The 24,130-nt window shown below is 43.2% G+C and overlaps 2 protein-coding genes across 3 annotated transcripts in view; both read right to left on the bottom strand.

The window, feature by feature from the left end:
- LOC131691077 (probable ubiquitin carboxyl-terminal hydrolase FAF) overlaps positions 1-14,820 on the bottom strand; it is a 673,880-nt gene extending 659,060 nt beyond the window's left edge. For both annotated transcript variants that reach the window (XM_058977248.1, XM_058977247.1), the window contains exon 1: positions 14,427-14,820. The gene's annotated coding sequence lies outside the window, so the exon portion shown is untranslated. The remainder of the gene's footprint in view (positions 1-14,426) is intronic.
- LOC131687499 (uncharacterized) lies at positions 643-1,218 on the bottom strand. The gene has a single exon (XM_058971591.1). The coding sequence runs from the start codon at positions 1,216-1,218 to the stop codon at positions 643-645; it is 576 nt and encodes a 191-aa protein (XP_058827574.1).
- Positions 14,821-24,130: the final 9,310 nt, after the last annotated feature.

The raw sequence follows: 24,130 nt of genomic DNA on the forward strand, positions 1-24,130 counted from the left end.
TCTCCCGAATCGCTAACGGCGTGCCTACTGAAGGCTTCTGCTTCCGACGTGCGTTTTCTCCCAAATCGCTAACGGCGTGCCTGCTGGAGGCTTCTGCTTTCTCGATGCACGGTTTCTCCCGATCCGCTAACGGCATGCCCGCTAAGGCTTATCTTTCTCGACGCACGGTTTCTCACGTTCCGCTGACGGCATGCCCGCTAAAGCTCATATTTCTCGACGCACGGTTTCTCACGTTCCGAAAACGGCATGCCCGCTGAGGCTTATCTTTCTCGACGAACGGTTTCTCACGTTCCGCTAACGGCATGCCCGCTAAGGCTTATATTTCTCGACGCACGGTTTCTCCCGTTCCGAAAACGGCATGCCCGCTGAGGCTTACTGTACTGATTGGGGTAAGTCCTGTCCCGTCCCTCACGTCTCGACAGCTACTTACTGCGACCGCGAGTTGTCGTGGACCTTCTTAGACAGCTCCTCAAGTCCAATTGACGCTGGCTGATGTGCCATGGTGGGGAGGTAGTTTGAAAAGTTATTGCTCGCCACACCATGACAGGGCACGATTTATCCCGATCGGCTAACGGTGTTTCTGGAGCACGAAACTCGTGGTTAGCAGGTTGGAGCCTGCCGACATAGCTGAGCAAATTTCTTCTAATCGTCCTTTAGGTCCTTCGCGTGGTACCTTCCTACTTTTCCGGACGGAACATCCTCCAGTTGATATAAATTGGTACAAAAAACTTTCCGGATCATAGCTGGCAAGAACTTCGGGTTCAGTTTCTGGTTGATGCGATCTATCTTCGATGATAGTCCGAACGACCTTCGCCAGACAAGATCTCCGACGTTGAACGCCACCGCTCTCGTACGCATGTTGTACCGTTTCTTCGATTTTTCGTGCGAGTTTCTGATCCGTTGCAACATGAATGCATGGATCCGCTTTAAATTCGACAAACGCAGATCCTGCGCAAGCTTTAGATCATGCGGCGGCGTGTTAAGATCCTGTTGTTTGTACAGATCCGTATGCAGAATCAGCTCTCGGCCGAAGTTGGCAACGCGCGGACTCACTCCCGTGACCTCGTGCTTCGCGCTATTGATGGCAGCTACGATCGATGCTAGATTTTCGTCCCAAGTTCGATGATCTTCATTCAAAAGCGCTCTGATGCAAGTTATCAACACCCTGTTTACCCGCTCTGCGCTGTTCACCATCGGACAGTAATACGCTGTGGTCATGCTCGGTATTGTGCCTCGCGAGAAGAGACCGGAACGCCAACGACATAAACTGCTTCCCGTTGTCCGTGAGAATGATCCTTGGCCGTGAGAATCGAAGGAATACTTCCTTTTCCAGAAAGTTACACATGGCCTCTGTATCTGCAGCGCGCATGGGTTGCGCGATAACGTACTTGGTTATCCAGTCAACTACTACCAAGATGACCGTGTTTCCCTTCTTCGATCTTGTGAATGGGCCGACGAAGCGAAATCAGTTCCCACGGTATCCTGGTTGGTTTCAGCTTCCCCATGTTCGGCATCATTCGATGATTCGGAGCTTTGCTAGCTTTGCATACCTTGCAACTGCGCACGTGGCAGCGTATATCCTCTCGCATCTTCGGCCAGTAGAAGCCCGTTTGAATTTTCTGCAACGTTTTCTGGAATCCCAGATGTGCTCCTGTGGCTGAGTCGTGAAACTTGCCTATCACTCCTGCTCGTTCATCTTTTGGCACTACCTTTTTCCACTTGTGCGCGACCTGTTCCAGCTCGTCTTTGTATCGGCAGTTCTTAAACAGCTCATTGGCGATGATTCGGAAGTCCGGGAACTTGTCTGGCTGCTTCTCCACACTTGCTGCTAGTCGGTTGTACCAGCCGTCGTTGCTTGTGCTGACGGAGAGTCATCGATGCCACGATCCTCGACAGAGCGTCCGGAACCACGTTACACGATCCCTTGCGGTATTTGATTTCAAAGTCGAAGGCATTCAATCGCAGTATCCACCTGCACATTAGCGCCGTCGGATTCTTTATTGACCTCAGATATGATAACGCCGCATGGTCGCAAAATACCGTGAACCTAACGCCCTTCACGTATCCACGGAACTTTTCAATCGCTCTTATCACCGCTAAACATTTCCGTTCCGTGACAGAATAATTCCGTTCGGACGTTGACAGCTTTTGAGAAAAGAACGCTATCGGGTGTTCGGTTCCATCTATTTCCTGGGTTAAGACGGCACCGATTGCGACGTCGCTGGCATCACAAGCTATGTGGAACGGTTTGGCATAATCCGGCATCGCAAGAACTGGTGCTGATACTAGCATTGGCTTCAAGTTGACAAATGCATCCTCCGCAGCTGGTGTCCACCGAAACTTGTTCCTTGTTTTCGTTAGTTCGGTCAGCGGTACGGCGATTCTGGCAAAATCTTCGATAAATCTCCTGTACCAATTACACAACCCCAGAAAGCATTGCACATCCTTTCTGTTCTGTGGCGATGGAAAGCTCACGATGCAACTGATCTTCTCGTCATCAACCTTCCATTCATCTTCATTCAGCACATACCCCAAGTATTTTAACTCCTGGCGACAAAACTTCGACTTATCCGGAGATATCGTGAGGTTCGCTAGTCGTAATCGCTCAGCTACCTTCCGCAGCATTGCCAGATGCTCCTCGAAGCTCCGCGAGCAGATGATGATGTCATCAAAGTAGTGAAACACTTGAGGTTCCAGATCCGCGAAGAGATGCGTCATCAAACGGGCTAAAGCTTGGCTTGCGGTACACAGACCGAACGGTACGACCTTAAACTGGAAGTGGCCTCGACCCGGTACTGTGAACGCTGTTGTCGGGCGAGAGGCTTTCTCGAGCAGCATCTGCCAAAAGCGTCTTTCAAATCGATCGAAGATATGTAGTAACAGCCGCTGAGGTTGCTGATGATCGAAGCGATTTGCGGAATCGGGTGTCCTTCGTTCACCATTATCGAGTTCAGGTGACGTGCATCCAGGCATACTCTGTACTGGCCTGTCTTTTTCTTCACAACTACGAGTGGATTGTTCCAAGGGGAGAACAGCGCTTCTAACATCCGATCTATCTCCTTGTTCACTTCGTCTAGGACATATTTGGACATATGATAGCATCGCTGCTTTCTGGGCTTGGCGTCCCCGATATCGATCCGATGTGTGTATTTGTCGGTGCAACCGATCACTCCGTTTTTGCTTACTGGGAAAGTGGCCACCACTGCGTCTAATTCCCGCTGCTGTTTTCTTGTCAGCTCTCTCATCGGTTCAGAGCAGCTTATCTCCTCCTCCAACGCTAAATCCACCTTGTTGCATACGGCTCTCACTCCAAACTTTTCCCAGAAGTTCATACCCAGAATGACACAATCCGGTAGCGATGGAACGAGTGGCATCGGTATCGTTTCGTTGCGCCCATTGTGCGCGACAGGTAGCTTAATGAACTCGGCGATGTTGTGCTTGGTGCCGTCGGCCGTTTGGATCCCGCCCCGCAGGATGCGGGATCCAAACGGCCAATTAATTCCAATTAATGAACAGTTTGCGCCGCTGTCTAGTAAACCCGTCAGCTGTCTTCCGAGTACCGAAATGTTTGCGTGAGGTCTATTGTCTCCATCCATGTTTATGATTATCGAGTTGATGTGTCGTAGTTCGGGAAATAATGAGTAACTGTGGAAGTTTTGCGAGAATGCTGATCCCTCTGTTATTGGCTCCTCGCCTGTGCGTTTCCCTGCCCCGTCGAACAGATGGGACAGCTGCGAAGCGAATAACCTTTCCGACCGCAACGGTAGCAAAACAACACGGCTTGGGGCTTCGAGCAATCCATAAATCGATGTCCGTCTTCATCACAGTTCCAGTATGATAACGTTGAACGTCTTGAATCACTCTGTGGTTCTTGAACGTGAATAGGAGTCTGCTGGTGTTGCTGCTGCGACCGCGGTTGATTCTGCGTCTGCGGTTGTGGTATGTCGTTTACTGTGTTCGATGTTCCGCGTCGCTCCTGCGTCGACTGATTGTGCTGGAATTCTTGTGAGTTTGAGGGTCGACGTTGCTCTCTCCTTTCAAACCGCCCTTTCAGCGCGTTTACCTGTTGACAAAGGTTTTCCAGCTGGTGTGCCCACTCTTGATCTTCCTGCTCGGTACGTGCGAAGTCTATTAGGTCACTGTCTGATTGAACTTCTTGTGCTTCTTGTAGCCCTATCGCGTGTACTCTACCGAACCTCTGTGGAGTGACCGCACCCGAGTATGTTCTTTGTGAGGTGACGGGGGTCGCAAAGTTTGGCTCCAGTAAAGTGTTGTGCGGGAACGGTACACGTCGCTGCCGGTTCAGTAATAACCTTGTTTCGTCACACCCGTTGCAGACCTCGGACAATTCCAGTAGTGTTCGTGGTCTGGCTGCCGCTACTATCGCTGCGTATTCCGCGTTCATATTCTTCTTCACGATGAAAAAATTTTCATCTTCCGCCATCGGTGGACTAACGAAACGGAAAAGTGCCGAAATGTCACGATAAAATTTTGCGAACGATTCGTTTGTTCCTTGGAACCGGAAATTCGCTTCGATGCGTAGAATCTGCGCATAGCTACCAGGTAATAATTCCCGTCGGATCTCCTTCTTGAAATGCCTCTACGACAGCAGTGATCCCTGTGCAAAAGCTCGTCCATACCAATCCAGTGCATCTTCCAATAACAGGTGTTTGATGGATCTGAGCAAAATTTCCTCCTCCACTCCTTCAGAACGAGCGAAACATTCCACGCGGTTCAAGAACGTATTGAGTGACGTCGTGTCCTTTTCGCCACGGAATTTGAACGGCCACTTGTGGATCGCTTTTGGATTTCTCGGTCCATCCTGTTGGTTTCGTTCACGCCTCAGCAGATGATTTAGTAACTCATCCCGCAGTCGGTTGTATTCTGTGGAATTGTTGCTTCCTCCTCCTTCCTTTGGAGAGTCTACGGAACGATATGCTGGAGGCGGCAGGCCGAGCGAGATGTCACTGTAGGGGTTGGGTCCCCACTCGTTTGAATCATCCTCGTTTCGCTGATACCTAGGTACTGTAAGGTTCCATCTTGTTGGAACTCCCCGACCCCGTCCTTTGCCTGTTGTAGAGGAAGCAATTGGTAGTCCGTTCTGGATTCTCGTCGGTCCTGCTTTTGCTCGAATCGTGTCCCTTGGGTTGACGAGTTTTTGGGAACTGTTCCGGTCGATGGTGCTGTCCTGGTGCTCTCCGGAAAAACATTGGGAATGCTAACTTCTGAACGATGGTCGGAACTGTTGCTCCTTTGATCCACTCTGTCACTATGCACTGTTGTGTTTTCACTACGTTCCCTTACTGGACTAACTATTGACGGGTTTAACGCGACGTATACTTCCTCTAAAAGAGCCGCTATCAGCGCTTGCAAGCTTTCATATTCTTGTCGTAACACAACCGGAGGCGGGTGAACGCGTATTAAACGGTTTCTATAATGATGCAATCGCGATTTGACATCTTCTAAAAATCCGATATCATGCTCCTTTATCGCAGTGTCGATCGGTGTGAGAAGAAGTTTTACTCGGGATTGACAAGCTTCTATATTACGGGAGTCTTCCATCACGTGAGAGGAGTCGGTATGAAAGCAACCCGTTCTCATGTCTTGCTCCATGGCTTGTTGCAAACGAGAACATTTGTCTCGCCGGGTGGATTGTGCCGGACCCTTAATTTTGCGCAACGCCAACTCATAATTTAATTCTTCCTCACTCAAATGTAATGAATTTATCTCCATAACGAGTAAGGTCTTCAAAAAGCCAATTTATCAACCAAAGCCAACAAGAACTTATCAAAACTAAAATCTATAATTTTTTTCCAAATTGGGTTAACAAATTATCTAAGGTTCGTTTTGGTTGGGCGCCAATGTAATATTTAAAACTAGCTCATACTTAAAACACGAACCAAAACGTGAAGGCGAAACATTAAATCTCATGTTGTGTATATTGTGTGCACATTATCGCTTATGGTCTAATCTCCCCTATGCTGACCTGTCATGCAGAGCTTAGGGACTAAATTTCACAGGTGGTGTCACTCTTAATTGATACCTACCCACGGCCCTTTTCTTGCCACGTGTGGCACTGCGCGTACCCCTTCGATGGTTGACACTTCGCGTGCTCCTCACACGCTCAACTCCGTTCGTGAGATCGAACTTCCGATCGGCATCATGCAGCCAATATGACACGTCGACTGGTGTGACGCATGCTTGTTCTTGCAGATGGTATCTAGTCGAAGAGTGCAGCATCCCCTGCTCTCCAGTTCCCCGCGTGTGCGACGTGCCATCTAAAGCCAATCCGGAACCGAGTTGCTTGGTCTCACCGTGGAGGGTCTGCTCCGGAACCAAGTTGCCTCGTTTCGCCGTCGTAGCTCTACTCCGTGTACGACAGATATGCCCGGGAATTTGAGACGTCCGCTCCGAGACGGAGAACCTGCTCCGAGGTTGGGACGAACTGCTCCGAACTGAAGAATCCACTCCAGAACAGAGGCCCTACAAGAAATTCAGTTAGCCTTCTTTATTCCCCTTGTCGGCAATCAAACGTACCTCTGGTGAGGGCCTTTCTGGTTTCTGTGCGAGGTTATGTTGTGCGGGAACGCTCACGTGCGCTACTGGTATGAATCTTGCTTGGTTTTTGTTCCGTCTTCTCAACCTTCCACCGTGAAAACCTTCTTTGATCGGAGTTTTACAGAGAGGTTGTCTGTCACTCAAATTGCCATATGTGCATTGGCTATACCAGCTCCGAATTATATATATATTTTACCTTGTTCGAGAAAACACACCTCGCTGATGATGAATTCGTCCGATGGTTTTGCCCGTCTGCAACGATGAGGGTCGGATGCGTTTTCCGCTGCTGAATTCCGCCCGAAAATTGATACACGGACTTGCTTACGGCCTTCGGTTTTAGCGGGTTACCGCTTTTCACGCTCTCGGACTTTGCACCGAAGTAGTTTTGCTCGAAGCGCGTGTGGTACGTCTGACCAACTCGATTGTTTTTTCACTCTGCTTTTTTCCGGAAATCGTTCTGTCACTGTCGTGATGCCAGTTACTCGAGATCTATCGAGTGATTTTCAAGAAAATTCCTTTGTGGCTTTTGATTTTCACGCACCTGTCAACCGAGGGGCTTGCACATAGTACCGTGGTAGTTCCTGCACTGTACGAAATCTACTCTCGTTTCTTCGTGTGGCTACCGATGATGCATTTACTAAGCCGTATTTTGATTTCATAAATGTAATTACGACTACTATCAAACACTAATGCTACACTGTTCAATGAACAGGTTGAACGTACCGACGCGTCGCCTCTGCTAAGAATACCTAAGAATACCAAATCATGTGATGTGATGACCGGAAGATTAGAGAAGCAAACCCCCCTTCCATTCCCCCAGTTTAATCTCATCAAATTATCTGCTCAAAATATCAAAACTCATCGAAATTTCGAAACTTGTTTTGAATATCCAGTGTGGAACGGCGTAGTTTTCGTTCCGACCATCTGTGTCGACATCATCTATTAAGTTTTTTCATGTACCTGGGAATTCGATTATTCCGATAACCTGTGCGGCCGAAATCGAAATCTAAAACTCGTGACTAATCGATGACCATCTAGTGTTATTGGCAGTGTTTTTCTTTATCGAATTTCAGATTTTGATTCTAAACTCTTTTGACTTTTAATTGATAAAAACATGACACTTGAAAAATTCTTCGGTTTTCGGAAACAATACTAAATATATAGTAAAACAAAAAATAAGAAATATAGTCCCTTTTGAGTTGGCGCCCACGAGTGACACCACTCAACAGCAGCTCCAGTCAGCAAGACTACTCTTCAGAGTTCTATAATCATGCTTGAAACTCATCGTAACTAGAGTACTCTAGTTAGAGTGTGGCCAAGAGGCCATGACGTATCCAAACGAACATGGAATTTGACGTATATACAATAGAAATACGTCAAATTTCATGTTCGTTTGTACTCTAATCGTAACGCCCTCTCTAATGGCATATTCGTTTTTGACAGTGCACTACACTGGTGTAGTCGGTGCTACACTCATTCAAACTTGGGTGTAATCAGTCTATCTCTTTCTTTGCACTACATCGGTGTAGCACCAAGAAAAAACAAAAACGCCATAAGTAATCACAAATTAACTTCCTCTAATGAAGCCTATCAGGTGTCTGTGCAACAGTAGCAATATGCAGACTACAAATTGTCGATCACCTCACAGAATTGATTCTACTAATATATTCAAACTACCCGTGCAGAAACATCCAAACCACCAATTTGTAGAAACAACTTAAATTTTCTGACTATTTTGACATAAGCGTAATTTTTTTGCTTCCAACGCGTACGACTACTACGATCGAATCAGTTCGCCAAAAATAATATCGTTCAATTCATACGCTTAAGGCTCAAGTTACCTCAAGGCTTGGTAGTGTGCGTAAGAAAAATTGTGCTCAGCTTTGCCACCAGATTATCCATTTAAACCTTTTCAAAACTCTAAAAGAAGAATATCAGTCGATTTATTAGATCATCACGATTCAATTCATGCAAAATACCTGCCGGAAAAGCCATCGGCTTAGCTGAATGGTGCTTTTGAAAATGTGGCTGTGGTTTTTTCATTGCGCTGTTGTGTTGCGTACCCCAGCACGGTGTGGTAGTGTAACAAAAAATCACAGCCACTTTTTCAAAAGCACCATTTAGCGAAACCGATAGTTTTTCCAGCAGCTATTTAGTATGATTTGAATCGTTGTGATCTGATAAATCGGCTGATATTCTTCTTTTAGCGTTTTGAAAAGGTTTAAATGTATAATCCGGTGGCAAAGCTGAACACAATTTTTCCTACCCATACTACCCAGCGTTCAAAACTAACACATGCTCAAAGAAGGTAACTTGAACCTTAATTTCTTTCCTGCTTAATTTCTTTCTTATTTTCTTTATTCGGCATGTTATCTTTTCTTTAATTACTATATTATGAATTTTATTCATACTAACACTCAATAACACAATAAATTGCATATTCTCTCATATACAAGCGCTCGTGATCTTTGTGATGCCACAGCAAGTACATAATTACGTCCGCGATCTCGCAAAGACCACAACACCCCGTTAATTAAATGAAGCAAATGCTGTCTCGAACATTAACCTATAGCTCGCGCGATGATGACGTCGGGAAATCTCTATCTTTGGTCCTAGAGACCTAGGTTTATGCGTTCAGTTGGACCTATCAAAAAAATTATGCTCATATCCACTAGACAACACGTTCCACGGCCATGAAATGACTGGGAGCTCTAGTGAAATGGAGAAACTTATTCTCTTCTAGTATCTGAAGCATACACTAAAAATTAAGTATCAGATTCAAGGCCGCGCGCGATGATTCAAGAACACGCAAATACGCGAATATCCACACGGTTATATAAAATAATGTATACGCTCGAAGTTCCATACATACTAGTGCACGCGAAAAAACGTTAACATACAGAGGCTCGAGTCCTTCGCGATCATCCATGCACACCTACGTCCACGATCTCACAAACGGGATAACACCCCGGTGACTAAGTGAACGTGTTGGCGTTTATTAATTAACAAACGCGGTTTCAAGGGTGAACCTACAAACGCACGCTTTCGTGCGACCATATATCGGTTATGGCCGGAAGTTCCTACCTTTGTCCCAAATAGCATAGGTCCAATGCCTTCAGGTGGATCAAACAAAAAATGACGCTCATATCCACTAAGCAACTCGTTTCTTGGCGACATGGAATACCCCGGAAATAAGGTGAACGTTTTAGCACTTACGAAGCTACAGACGCGATCTCAAATGCAAACCTACAAACGCGCGTGTTCATCCGATCGTGAATCGAAATTAAAAAAAATATATATGGAGGCGCATGGTGTTTAGGGCCAGGTAACTAGAAAATTAACCCTTAAATGCATAAAACTCATTTTTACTTGGTACTCATTTTTCTGGTTGGATACGGATTGTTAAGGCTTTATATTACAGAATTCGGTATGTTGCCAAATGGCAACAGTATGCATTTATGGGTTAAAAATAATTAAACACGTTATACGTTTATGTTCTCCGATTTTTTTGATAATGTTGATATCCATAACCAGTAGAAGCAATTATAAACAAGGAATCACAATCACAAGAAAGGTTTGATTACATTACACTGTATGGACAAATGAACCTTTTTTATAACTTTTGTCATCAAAAAAAGATGGGTGGGTAATGTCTGCGACATAACCGGAGAGATGTAGAATACATAAGAAACACGTTCTTCAAATATGTTGATACTCATTAGGATTTTCGGACAAAAGGTGATTTGGGCGAGGAATATTTCAAATTATTCTTTACAAAAATGATGGTGGTCCTGAAAAGGACCGGTTTTGTTGGCGTTGTTGGCCTTGGTGAGGGAGATGGCTAACGATGAAATTAATTGTTAGCATGAGGAAGTCGCGTAGTACTGGCCAATGGAAGAACAGATAATAATTGATTCCTGAAAATCAATTTTTCTTTATTCATGTAAATTATACATACTTACAAATCTAACAGAACATTGTGTAATTTGGTTAAGTACAATGAAAGTTACAAACTTTCCAAACTCGACCTTCTGTTCCTTCAGAAATATTGAAATGGGGTGTCTATATTAAACCGTTAGTCGTGGTCACAATAAAAAAGATGGGTGGGTAATGTCTGTCACATAACCGGAGCGTCGTGATTTCAATTCGAGACGTTAATTTAAATCTAATAATATTCAACAGAATCACGTTTGAATGGGAAATTTTCAAATAATTCTCTATGGTAATAATGGTGGTTCTGAAAAGAACCTTTGGTATCGGCGTTGGTGTTGATGGTGATGCGCTGGATCGTTGGATATTTTTGGCATGATAGTTACGTGCCTGGCGAACTGTTTTGTAGCCTCGAACAAAACGACAAGACTGGCTTCTTCGGGTACCATTACGGCTGAACTTTATAAGCTTAGCTCGACTTTGAAATCCTGCACAATCTCACGAATCAGACACTGGTAGGGCCATTTTGTTTGCTACTAGCACGGAGCTGCACAAAAAAATCATTTAATGCAGTTAGTTCACGGGGGCTGCCAAAAAGCTTGAATAGAAGCATGCGACTTCAACGTTTCTCTTAAACACATGCAACAACACATTCGTTTTGGTAATACTGATAATAACAGGAATGGAAAAGCAGTGCACGAAACGAGCGAGAGGATAATTTAAATTTTTGTTCCGTGTGCAAGCTACTTCTTTCCACCCAACGTATTATGTTGCTTGTTGAAAATTTGCTACACACCTTAAAATGAAAGTTTCAGTTTAACTCTCACTAGAACACAATTGATTGATCCTGAAAAGAACCGTTGCTTTTATTGTAATTTACGCCCACTCCCACAAACCGACCAAGTAGGCATCACTGGCTTCATTACGGCTGAGTTTTGTAAGCGTAGCTCGACTTTGAAGTAATACACAACCTTACGAACCAGACGCTGGAATGTTAGCCAGCGGATTAGTTGCTCCGTTGCCCTTTAGTTGGGGCGAAATACTAGCATGGCGACAGTTCCTGATCGGTAGTTGGTTGCGATGGGCCACCAGTAGCTGGGGCACTTTTGCGGACCGTCATCATCGCCAACTGCTTTCCTCCGGTGGACTGGCTGCTTGCTAGTGCTTGAACGAATACGAATGGAGAGAAAAACCGACCGACCAACATTCATATATGAAAACACGAGAAAGCACTACTATCGCTCTCCCGCTCGTTTTCGTGCCATTCCTGTGCCTTTCCTTTCCGTTCGGCTACCAATACTAGCATAACCAAAACGAATATTCTGTCTTTCCATCGCCTTCAATCTAGTGGCCAGTGCTAGCAAACTTGCATGTTCAGTTTTTCAATAACAACATTCCAACAATATTTTCAAAGAATGTTGCAGATTTGAAAAGAAGGAAGGAGAAGATTTTCACAAATTTAAATTCTTTTGTCTTATTTGTTAGCGCTGATAAAGGCTATTTAGTTTGCTACTAGCAAGGAGCTGCACAAACAAATCGATTTATGCAGTTAATCAACGGAGGCTGCCAAAAAGTTCGAATAAAAGCATGCGACTAGTGTACTTTGCACGTTCTATATTTTATCAATACTAGAGAGGATCAATAAAATAATTCAAATTGTTATAGCGACATGCAATTGTGGCAACACTGGTCATGAGATGGTGGGGGAACACGCACATTCGTTTTAGTTATGATGGTAGTAGCAGCAGAAAGGAATGGAAAAGCAGTGCACGAAAACGAGCGAGAGAGGATAATTTAAATTCTCTTTCTTTCTTTCCACACATCGTATTTCTTATATTGCTTTCTGAAAATTATTTGTTATACACTATAAAATGTAAATTTCAGTTTAACTCTTATTAGAACACAATTAATTGGTCCTGTAAAGAACCGTTTATTGTTTTATTGCAGGAGCATAATTCAGACGCACTCCCCGCGGACACGGTGAGCTAGACAGCACTATTTTGCATTCTCGAATAAACCGACCAAGTAGGCATCGTTGGCTTCTCGGGGCATCATTACGACTGAGCTTTGTAAGCGTAGCTCGACTTTGCAGTCCTGCACAATCTCACGACCCAGACGCTGGAACGATAGCCTACTCTGTTGCCATTTAGTTGGGGCGAAATTCTTGCAGGGCGACAGTTCCTGATCGGGTTGCGATGAGTCACCAGTAGCTGGGGCACTTTTTCCGCCGTCGTCATCGCCAACTGCTTTTCTTCGGTGGACTGGCTGCTTGCTAGTGCTTGAACGAATACGAATGATGTGAAAAACCGACCGACAGATATTTATATAATCGCGCTAATATGCACTACTATCGCTTTCTCGCTCGTTCTCGTGCCGTGCATGAGTCTTTCCTTCCCGTCCGGCTTCTAATGGCCTAACCAAAGGAATATGCCGTCTTTCCCCCACCAAGTGCTCTCGTCAAGCAACCCAATACGAATAACTATACGAACAAACATGTAGTGGACCTATATATATAAACTTTTCATTATTTTATTGTTCGGTTGGTCTACCATAACGACGGCTCTGTGCGGGATGGGCTGAAAATTTTCACTTTTCCGAGTCGTTTTCGAAAGATTTTTCAAAACACATTTTTTTTGTTATTAGTACATGTTATACATACTTCAAATTTTAATACAGCATAGAGGAACATATTTGCAACAAATTGGCCTAAAAATCAAATCATTCTGTTAAGTATGATAAAAGTTATTAACGTTCAAAATCTGACGCGGCGCCGCAGCCGATATTTTGAAACGGGACCCCTATATTGAAACCTTAAATGTATTCTACATTAAAACGAACTCCAGCACGGCAGCACTCTAAAATTAGCTTAACCTGCGTTGTCAAATTAGGCAACATTTTACAATAATTATTCGAATCTGAACTGTTCCGTGAGTTAAATTTCCAATTCGGCATAGAACATCTCAACATCAGTGTTTACCATCGTATATCCAACGGATTGGAAAAATGTTCCCATCGGACACTAAATTGGTGCCTGACAATTCAAAGCATAAGTTTGATCGAGTTACTAATTTGCAACATTTCGAGTCAAAAAGAACTTTGCAATTGCAGCAGTGAAGGTTAATGATTAACATGAAATGAAATATGAATATTTCACTCTGCAACCGAAAAATTGTTATTTCATTGAGTACGAAAAGCTGTTACTTTACACTGCATCGGATTCAGGTCAGGCCGAAAAAATCTGTTTACAAAAATTAGAAGAATATTGGATTGTTCTCCACCAAGGAACCTGTCTATTCTTATTCCTTATTCTTCATGACAGTTTTCGATTATCCTACAACGGAGTTGGACCACAGTAACTATGCTTAAAAACTACATCGTGTGTTCATCGAACTCAATTCGACGATCACCAGTGAGGCAGTAAAGCATAAAAACAATTAAATTTTGCCAACTCAAATTCCATATTCTGTTTTCCAATCTTAAAATACTAAGAGCTCTCCGTGCACAATATAGCCGACTATAAAATTACCAGTTGTCCACTAATGAAAATTTGTACATTTTTTTATTTGTATCTTATGTATTTACCGCTATCCAAGTAACTTCTTTGACCTGATTCAAAGTCTGTACTGACAGGTTATCGTGCTCAATAAAATTACAAATTACAAAAATTACATTTGACTTCTTGTCAAAAGTGCGTATTTATCGTGCTAGTTGCGCAAAAAAATCGCTGTAGGCGGAGTTACGCCTTGATGTAGTAAGCAATTAGGGATAATACACAACTTCAGCCAGCAGAAATAACTATTTGGTTATATTTCATACTAAACTTCGAAGCAGTTAATGGTTTATAAACAAACTATTTTAGTAGTGCAAGGCTGAAAATTGGCAAACCCTATGACTAGTGTCATGTTGTCAAGATAGATGTTCATACACAGCTTACTTACCAATCAAGAAAGAATCAATATTTTAATCCCTTTTTGTTCTCGTATGCACGAGAACTGCTATAGATTCCGGAACACCTGATTATACTTCTGTAATCCGAAAATTTCAGGATTTTTTTGGGTTGTTCTGCCGGTCCGACAAAATGGCCGACTTGTTCGCACTAGCCTTCTATCGCCACTCGATTGTCCACAAATCTTGTAATAGCGTCAAAATATTTTCTCGAACTATTAAAAACGAATGAAGTTTTGCACTGATATTAGACATTCACCACTATTATGAACTGAAATACTGTCGGTTATATCAAAAATTGGTATTGAATGGATTTAAAAAGTAGCAATCTCAAACATATTTTGAATGTTATTGAATACAAAGAAAAAATCAACTTGTACTAAATTATGTTGCAAAATCTATCCACAAAATGAATCTGTCATAAGAACGTCAATGCGACAAGCCTACACGCTCATTCATAGCAACTCAAATTTGAGTGGCTGGCCACTCTATTTCATAAAAAGTGCACGAAGTCAAAAAATGAGTTTGTCTCATTTACTCAGTTGTGTGTTTTAGTTTTAAGGGATTTGCGTCAAGCCGGCGCTAATCTATTCCGACAATACGTTAGTGTCGGTTTCTGAAGAGGCGAAGCCGAAACGCAACATAGTACTTATAATGTAATTGGGCGATTATTATACTGAGGAAAACCAAGGTATCCAAAATCAGGTGTAAACAAACATTGTTTAGGTCTATGTTTAGATACTGTATCGTTAAAAGATGCTTTTCCGGGTAGTTTAAAAGCATGTTTCATGTGCTATTATTAGTCATTTCATGTGTGATGAATTTAAGTAAAAGCAGAGATTCAAATCGCACAATTCTCTCGACACTTTCAGACAGCTGAGAATATGCTTATAAATTCGTGAAGAAATTAAAATCATCGAAAAAGACGTTTGAAAATAAACTAACAAATTTTAAATTTGACGTTTAACGTTTATTAAGAAAATAAATAAGCAGGATACATGATAGCCGTGAAACTCAAGGCTGATGAGACCGCTTGTCAAAATTGACACTGCTGACGAGTTGTCAAAGTTGACACTGTACAGACGACTTGTCAAAATAGAGTGCGCATTTGAAAACGCAGCCACCAGCAAAAAGCTGAATAATGTGGTGGTGATCAGAGTGTATGTAAGGAGAGTGAAGACAACTGTCATGATTATCCGTCAGTGATATTCCAAACGAACAAACGACCTGTCAAAATACATGAATTTGACTCGTTTGGAATGACACTGACAAATAATAATTGTTCCAATTTTGACAGTGTCGTCACTCTCCTTATATGCACTCAGGTGGTGATTACCTACACTGAGAAAAATGTAAACGTTATGCCTATTGGCGATTCTACGTTGAAACCGCTCGCAGATAGCGCTGGGAGGAAAGTGTTGTTGATTTTATTCTGTTCTGTCATAGTGCATATATTTTCTGCAAACATTGGTAAAAAAAATGACTTTTAAACACCAAATTACCGATCAATTTGTTGATAATTGTTTATGAAAATGGAGGAAAATCATCATTTTATCAGATGATGAGTAAACATCTTGCGAAAAGAGTTGGAACTTTATTTATGGAACGATTTTTTATAACCACAATAATACCCCGATTACATTTCGAAGAAATGTATGAGTGAAATAGTTGCAAATGGCTGTAATTTCAGAATAATCGCAAATAAAACTAAATTTCTTACTCGTTTCATTCATATTTTGGCAGTGGTAAGCTTTTTCCGAGAAGATAATAAAGATTTTGTTGTAAGCTACGACTCACTTACGGGTGAAAAAAAGCAAACTGTATCACTTTGCCAGTTCATGAGCTGAATCATAGGTGTCGCATGACTAATTTTGGCTTTGCCGCAAATCGCCAATTGATTTCACACATAGATTTTTGCAATTGGCAGTGGCATATAGACACTATTTGTTTACTCATAAACCTAATGTGTGCATTTATGAGAAATATTAATCTTACATTCACATTTCATAACTATAAGGCACATAAAACCCGATTCTATAACAATACGCACATATAACTTATGTGTGCGCATACATAGTTTATACAGTTGACACATAGAAGAAATGTGTACGCTGTATAACATTAGCATTTCTTCTTCATATGGATTTTAAGTGGTTTGAAGCAAATAGAATTAAGTGGTTTGAAGCAAATAGAATTAACATTCGTAACCCAACTTTGTACCGGGAAACAAGTGCTTTTTGTTCTCTCCGGTGTGGTTTAGTTTTTTCGGTAGTACGAAGGTACTTGCTGTGGCAGAGGCTGCAGTAAAGCATTACTAATAAACAGTCCCGCGAGTGATAATTATTACCTGCGATATCGGTTAAAGTAGTGCAGTGAAGTGCGAGACTAAACAGTTTTCTTGCCTGAGAGACGGCTTTGTTTAGACGAGCTATATCAGCTCTCCACTGTGTGAAGGTCACGCGGGTGACGGATAAAACAAACGAAGGATCAATTCACTTACCAGCTCGTCAGGAACCAACTGGTGAAGTGTTACTTATCTTGTCGATTTTTTTATTATTGTTTTTGATTTTTTTTTGATTTAAATTAAATAGTGCGGTCGAGCGTGTTGCTCCCGCAACAAAATGGAACAAACAGAAGAATCACCCTCCGAAGACGAATATTATGGGGAAGAAGACGTATATTTGATACTGAGACAGATAATGTTATAGTCGATCCACTTCTCCCAATGTCTCACAGCCCCCCCGAGTCAAGGTTTACCAGGATGGATCCGCTGGTCCTTGGGTGGTATACCTTCGGCCCAAAAATAAACCGTTAAACAGCATAACTGTTGCACGGGAGCTGACAAAACGTTACTCGGCCGTAACCGAGATTAAAAAGGTTCAGTCAGATAAACTGCGCGTAGTCGTTACTGACTTGAAACAGGCCAATGATATCGTTAGCAATACCCGATCAGGAGGAAATAACACAATTATAACTCATGCTGATATTTTGTTACGAAAAATTTCCTATCAAATTTTGTTATAAAGCAGAAACCGTTAGGTGTTAAAATAACAAAAATTCTAACAAAAAATTCTCTACGAATATCACATTTATAACAAATGTTGATAGCAATATAACACGATCATAACAACATGAGATAGCATAATTGACCCCAACATAGCTTGTATTACTTATTGTATAATATCAACGATTTTAGCGTGCACGTCTAAAAATAGAATACGAGAAAAATAAAGCATACATTAAGGCGCTTTTTGCTTTGGGAGCAAAAAGCTTCATGCATCAAAAGCTTTTATAGCATTACCAAATATGATTGCATACCTGCTGGCTGATTGTTATTGTGAATATATGACATGCAGATTATTATTTGTCGATATTGCCGCTTTGAACCTGGGTATTCTGAGTTTGATGGGGAAGTTTCCTGCACGAACCAACGACGTTGTTTTCGACTGATGTTTAAAGTTAGCATAATATTCCACACTTCCGTCAAGGGCAAAACGATTATAGATGCAGAAGACGTTTTCAGAACGCACACATTGAACTTTGCCCATGCCTAAGTGCTCTTTGTTTTCCTGGTGCCATACGCTTTGTTTTTATTAAATTTTACTCTCCAATACAGCTGTCTATATGACGATAGACTGAATAGCTTTATAATATCTTTTCAGATTAGGAAAGAGGGGCTATTTTTAGATTCTAAATAGTGCGCTTTGGCGCTTCTCTTGTACGTTAACATGTATTACGTGGTTTTTGGAAATAATGTCGATGCGACATGGTAACATTGAGCGGATATTTTACGTACATTATTTTACGGAGAATACGAGAAATCTTATTTAGGATTCCGCATAGATCCAAAGCAACAAATGTGTTTTTAGGTTTCAAAATAAGTCGCTTTTGGGGATTTGTTATTGGCCTTTTTGATATGGGGAAGACTAAACAAACCAGTACAATTATCTCGCACCTAATAAATTGCTAGAAATGCAAGTCTTTCACAGAAGTTATATCTTGTAAGTAGGGGTTTGCCCGCTACTCGGGTTCTTATTTGCCCGGCGTACCCTTCGTTTCAGGGCGGCCTAGGTGCTTCTACAGAATTTCGGATTTTCGTTTCACAAGAAAAAAAGTAAACAAACAAAATAAATTATTAAATTTACCGACTTTTATTCTCCGCTACTCTCTCAACTACTGCTGCTGCTGGTGATCTGCTACTGCTGGCGGAAAGGCGGGCGGTTTCCTCCGACCGGCCGGGACAACAACGGCCGCGTTCTCCTTTGAACGTTGGCTGCTCCGGCAGCGGTCCTTGACAATTAGCTAGGGAGGTGAGCTTGGCTCCTTTGTTGGAACCTCCCTAGCGACGTTGGTGACTAATCACCGGACCCACTTGCTCCCCGCAAGGAATCCCAGAAGACACCGCAGTGTTCTTCCCAGGTGGAGCCGTTGTCCTACCTGCTTCCCTCTCCTTGGCTGTTAGCTGCAGAGGAGAGCAAGGCTCGTTCGACTTATCCTCTGCAGCGAGAGGGGCGGGTGCGTCGGATCCTTAACGGTTAGCCGGGGAAGCGAAAGCTCCTTGTGAATTAGCTTCCCCCGACGGCGATCCAGCACCACTAAACAAATGAGCACCCGGATCACGGACCGGCACTTTCGACGGAAATCGACCGTCGCACACGCGCACTGAACGTTCGTTACGGTGGCGGGAAACTGTCCCGAAATAAAAACAATAATTTTCTGGACGTCTTTTCGTTGCCGTGGTCCGTCACTTTCTGTCCATCTCAATGGCCGCCTTTTTCACTCCACCAAACAACCACCAAAAAACACACCGCCGCATAGCTGTCATTGCCATGGTACAGCATAGTTAGCAATCACTTTTACAGCGAGAGGAGAGCGGAGACCTACCTAAACCCTATGTTACTAATTCAAAAACGTAAAACAAAAATTATCTAACCTATCTGTACGAGTAAAACCGTTCACAAACGCGAAAATGAACAAAAATTTACAACTAAATGTGAACGGTACCGAACAGCGGTGAGCATAATTTTACGTAAACAATACACTCTACGGAGTGTATACGAAAAAAAGGGTATATTTCCACCCAGTGCAAAATTGTTACCCTGGCGGGTTACAATCTCGCCCACACCGGGTGGAAAAAAAATTGAAAACAATTTTTTTCTAACCTAACACCTAACACCGATACAATAATAATAACGAAATGAATCAATAAATAAACAAAGAAAAACTAACTACACCTAATCATTTCTTCCGCAATTTATAAATTTTCATCTCAAAAACTAATCGACCGGATGTCCTAACCGGTGAACTGTTTGTCTGTGTTGGGTCTGATAATACTGACAGCATACGCGAAGCGAGAGGTTGTCAGCCATTGTTACTATTCGGTTATGGGTTGAACCCTAAACCCAATCCGAATACAAGATCGGTAACAACTCGAAAATCCCTAAAATTCTGCAAGTGACATTGACAATTTTCAATGTTCCAACTTGCAGGGGAACGGTTGTCGGCATTATATTGTTTTTTTCATCGACTGTCCAGAAATGTCTTACGTGTCCTTACGATACCAGTACTACACACTTGTGTTGGGGATTCAATCCAAATACATTCATACAATCCCATTCATTCATCCTCAATCACTGGCCTGCTCGATCATTCCCATTCCGATAAGCACTTCGAATTAACCCCAAAACAACTTTATCTAATCATTCACTCGAACATTCATTCACTCTGTTCGATTCCACACTCATACATTCACACATACAATACCGCTTAACACGTCATCGTTTCTCCCACTCGCAGACATTCCGGACAAAATGTTTGTTTATTCGTCCCTTTTCGCCTCAAAACGCTTCGTATATGGCAAAAGAAACGTTTGAGAGGGACCAAAGAATGTCTTTCGCATAATTTAAACAGATCAAAATGATTCCCGCTGGAATCAAACGAACCACCCCAGGTTTAACCACAAACCCAAAATTATCCGAAATGAAATTTTATTCGATTCGAAATCGAAGACGCGAGGCGCTTTTTACCCCATTTGCTCTTCCACTCACACTACTCTGATCCAAATCGGGCTACACCTGCATGATGCAGAGCATTGATGCGAACATCGGGGAAACTGTCAAAATTGATGATGATATTTTCATCCATCTGAATCATCCTCAAAATATAAATAAAAACAAAACAGTTCGCGAAATCGGTTCGCAAACTGTTTTTATTATTCCGTTTACGGTCGGTCCCGGAGTAGTGGAACCACTCACGCGAACGAAGTGTCCCCGGCGAAGAGGGGAAAGGTGGTTTTTTTTATATAGTGACCCAAATAAGGAGAAATTTTATATAATTTAGTGCACCCGTAGGTGCGAGTGTTCCCCACAGAAAAGGGTTTTTGAAAAATTTTATGTTGCCGAACACGGCAGAAGAATGATGTGTATGCATCCGGCGGTGAAAAGACGGTACGATAGGTTCGTTTTGTTTCTTCCAAACACTGGTACTGGTTTGGTAAGAAAGTTTTGTTTACCGTAACCGTCTCGACCGCCGGAGCAAAGCAAATTAGTGGATAATTTGGTTACCTCACTGCGCGAGTGGGGCGCAAAAGAATTTTTTTGTATTTGTTTGCCGAACACGGCAGGTAGTGTATTTAGATGCGTCCGATGCCCGGGAGGCACGGTATAAGATTAGTGTTTTTTTATAGAGTATTCCACCCTACCGTAGTCGTCATCGGGGCCGGAGCATATATTTCGTGCGAGTGTTTGTTTACCACACTGCGAGAGTGTGGCTCTGGAAAATTGCAAGAAGGTGTTGAAGAACCTTCTCGCGGCAGAGTTGGTCTTCCACAATAAAAATAGAGAAGACGGAGAAATGTTTATTGTTTTTTTTTCGGACCAAAGTCCGTGTTGTTGCCGTCGGGAACTGACGGCTGCTTTTGGAAAACTCCCAAGTGAGTAATCCATATAAAAGCATACCGTCAGTCCACAGACGGCACGGAAAAGTTTTTATGCTGGTTTAAGGAGATTTGCTGGCCAAACTCCGAGATTTTTACCTGCTAAATCCTCCAGCTGGTAGGAGGATACACCTTTTTTTGAGACAATTTTTGCCGGTAAGTATTGTGGTCCAAATTTAGCATTGTAAGACTCGAGTGCATTCGACAACTTCATGTTTCGACGGTATACCATTTGTCCTGTTTCAAAAGGTTTGGAGAACTTTCGATGACGCAAGTTGTACTGATGTCGAATGCCCTCGCCTGCCTTTGCCAAATTTTTGACCACAATCTCCCGGATTTTGTCTATCTGTTGGTGTCTTGTTTCTAGGTCACCCTCACCGGAAATCCTGCTGAAGTCATCGGCAGATGCCATTTCACACCCGTGTATAATGAAATGTGGACTAAACCCAGTGGAGGAATGAACGGTAGTATTTAGGATGCGCTCCACATCGGTGATGTGGACATCCCAGTTGCGCTGCTCGGTTCGAGCATATGCCCGGATTGCGGTGTTTATCGAGCGATTTGTTCGCTCCACTGGGTTAGCCTGCGAATGATAGCGGGAGTTCAGCCAATGTTTGACGTTGGTTTCTTTTATGAATTGACTGAACTCCTTCGAGGTGAAAGTGGAGGCATTGTCGCTTAGCAGAATTTCCGGGCTGCCATGGCGATTGAACCACTGTTCGCGCAGTATCGTACAGAGTGACGTACTAGCGATTTTGCGAACGGGGGTTAACATGACGTACTTACTGAATACGTCGAGGACGACAAGCAAGTGTTGATTGCCACGTTTGCTTTTTGGAAGAGGACCAATATAGTCCACAGAAACCATTCGCCATGGTGCATTAGCCGCACGCGACTTACCCATTTCGGGCTGGACTGGGACGAAAGGAGCTTTGATTTCCTTGCACGTCCCACATTCTCGAATAAACTTTCGTACTTCAGATCCCATACGAGGCCAGTAATATCGTAACTGCACTTCGTGGATCGTTTTATCGTATCCCACGTGAAGCAAATTTTCGTGGGTACGTTGAATCAAATCTTGACGGAACTCGGGTGCTGGGACGAGTTTCCAACTGAACCGCGAGTCGCACGGAACAACTTTCGAGTTTACATACTTGAAAAGTTGATCATTTTCTACTTTGAAGTCGGCATAGTCGTCAGGATTTTGGATAACTTTTGACTTCATGGAACAGTACCAGTCTGAGGTGGACAAAGCTGAAACGGCTGCTACGGCCCGGGATAACGCATCAGGAACGACATTGTCCTTGCCTTTCCGGTGCTCAATAGACATGTCGTAGAGTTGTAATTCTAAACTCCAACGACTCAAACGTGAACTGGTTTTCCATTTAGTCTTCAGTATCCATGTAATCGCTGACGAATCAGTGACCAGTCGAAAATGATAACCTTCCAAGTAACCTCGAAAGTGTTCAACCGCCATTATCACCGCCAGACCTTCCTTCTCAGTTGCATGGTAGTTCCTTTGGGGAGTGGTCAGTTTGTGCGAAAAGTAAGCAACTACTTTCTCGCCCTCGGGATACTCCTGCACCAGAACAGCAGCGACTGCTACGTCACTAGCGTCTGTCTGAAGGATGAACTCTTTGGAGAAGTCTGGTGGGACTAAAACTGGAGGAGTGACTAGAAGTTCCTTAATTTTAAGGAACGCGAGTTCTGCCTCGGAGTTCCAAACTAAGCTCTTGGTTTTCGTTTTGAGCAGATCGCTCAAGGGAGCAGTGACCTCACTGAACCGATCAATGAAGCGGCGGTAATAACCGCACATACCGAGGAAACGACGAAGTTTCGTCACGGTAACCGGTCTCTCGTAGTCGAGAATCGGCTGAATTTTGTCAGGATTGACCTTGAGTCCGTCCCGATTCAACAAATATCCAAGAAACTTTAGTTCGGGGACTCCAAAACGGGATTTTTCCAAATTGATGGTTAGGTTGGCTCTTGCTAGACAATCGGCCACTGCTTTGAGCAACTGTATGTGATGCTCAAACGTTTCGCTTACGACGATGATGTCATCTAGGTAGACGAAAACGTAAGGTTCCCATTTACCGCGTCCTAGAACCTGGTCCATCAGTCGCGCCAGAGTAGCGGGGCTGTTGACGAGACCAAATGGTAGACGAGTAAATTGGAACATACCCCTGCCGGGAACACTGAAAGCGGTATATTTGCGACTATCCTTAGCCAGGGGTACCTGGAGAAAGGCCTCCTTCAAGTCTATGGTAGACAGGTACTTTGCCTTGGGTAAGCCGCCCAATATTCGCCCAGGGTGGGGCAGAGGGTATGCATCCCGTACAGTACGCTCATTGAGAGGCCTAGCGTCTAGACAAAGGCGGATTGAGTCGTCTGGTTTCGTGACCGCCACAATATTAAGCGACCAATCCGAATCAGACTCCTCGATAATTCCCATAGACCGCCATCGGTCAACCTCTTCCCAGACCTTTGACAGTTTCTTTGGGCTCATGTGATAAGGATATCGGCAAACGGGTGCCGCACCTTGGAATTCATCTTTGATGACAATCCTGTGCTCTGTGAATGAGGTTGGGCTTAGCTTTCCGGGCTCTACTGCCTGGAAACACTTCTTTACTTCTTCTACGCGCGCTAACTGTTCCAAAGTGAGAATCGACTCACGCGGTACTTCATCTTCTTCATCGTCTTCTGATTCCTGACCTGAGTTCAACAGAGCACAGTTTTGTATCTCAGGAGAAATCCCAAAGGCGC

Source organism: Topomyia yanbarensis, chromosome 3, assembly GCF_030247195.1.
Source record: "Topomyia yanbarensis strain Yona2022 chromosome 3, ASM3024719v1, whole genome shotgun sequence".
Lineage (NCBI taxonomy): Eukaryota > Metazoa > Arthropoda > Insecta > Diptera > Culicidae > Topomyia > Topomyia yanbarensis.

Bases quoted from the DNA above. Each gene is read 5' to 3' on its own strand.
- LOC131687499 (XM_058971591.1), bottom strand. From the start codon at position 1,218: ATGACCACAGCGTATTACTGTCCGATGGTGAACAGCGCAGAGCGGGTA.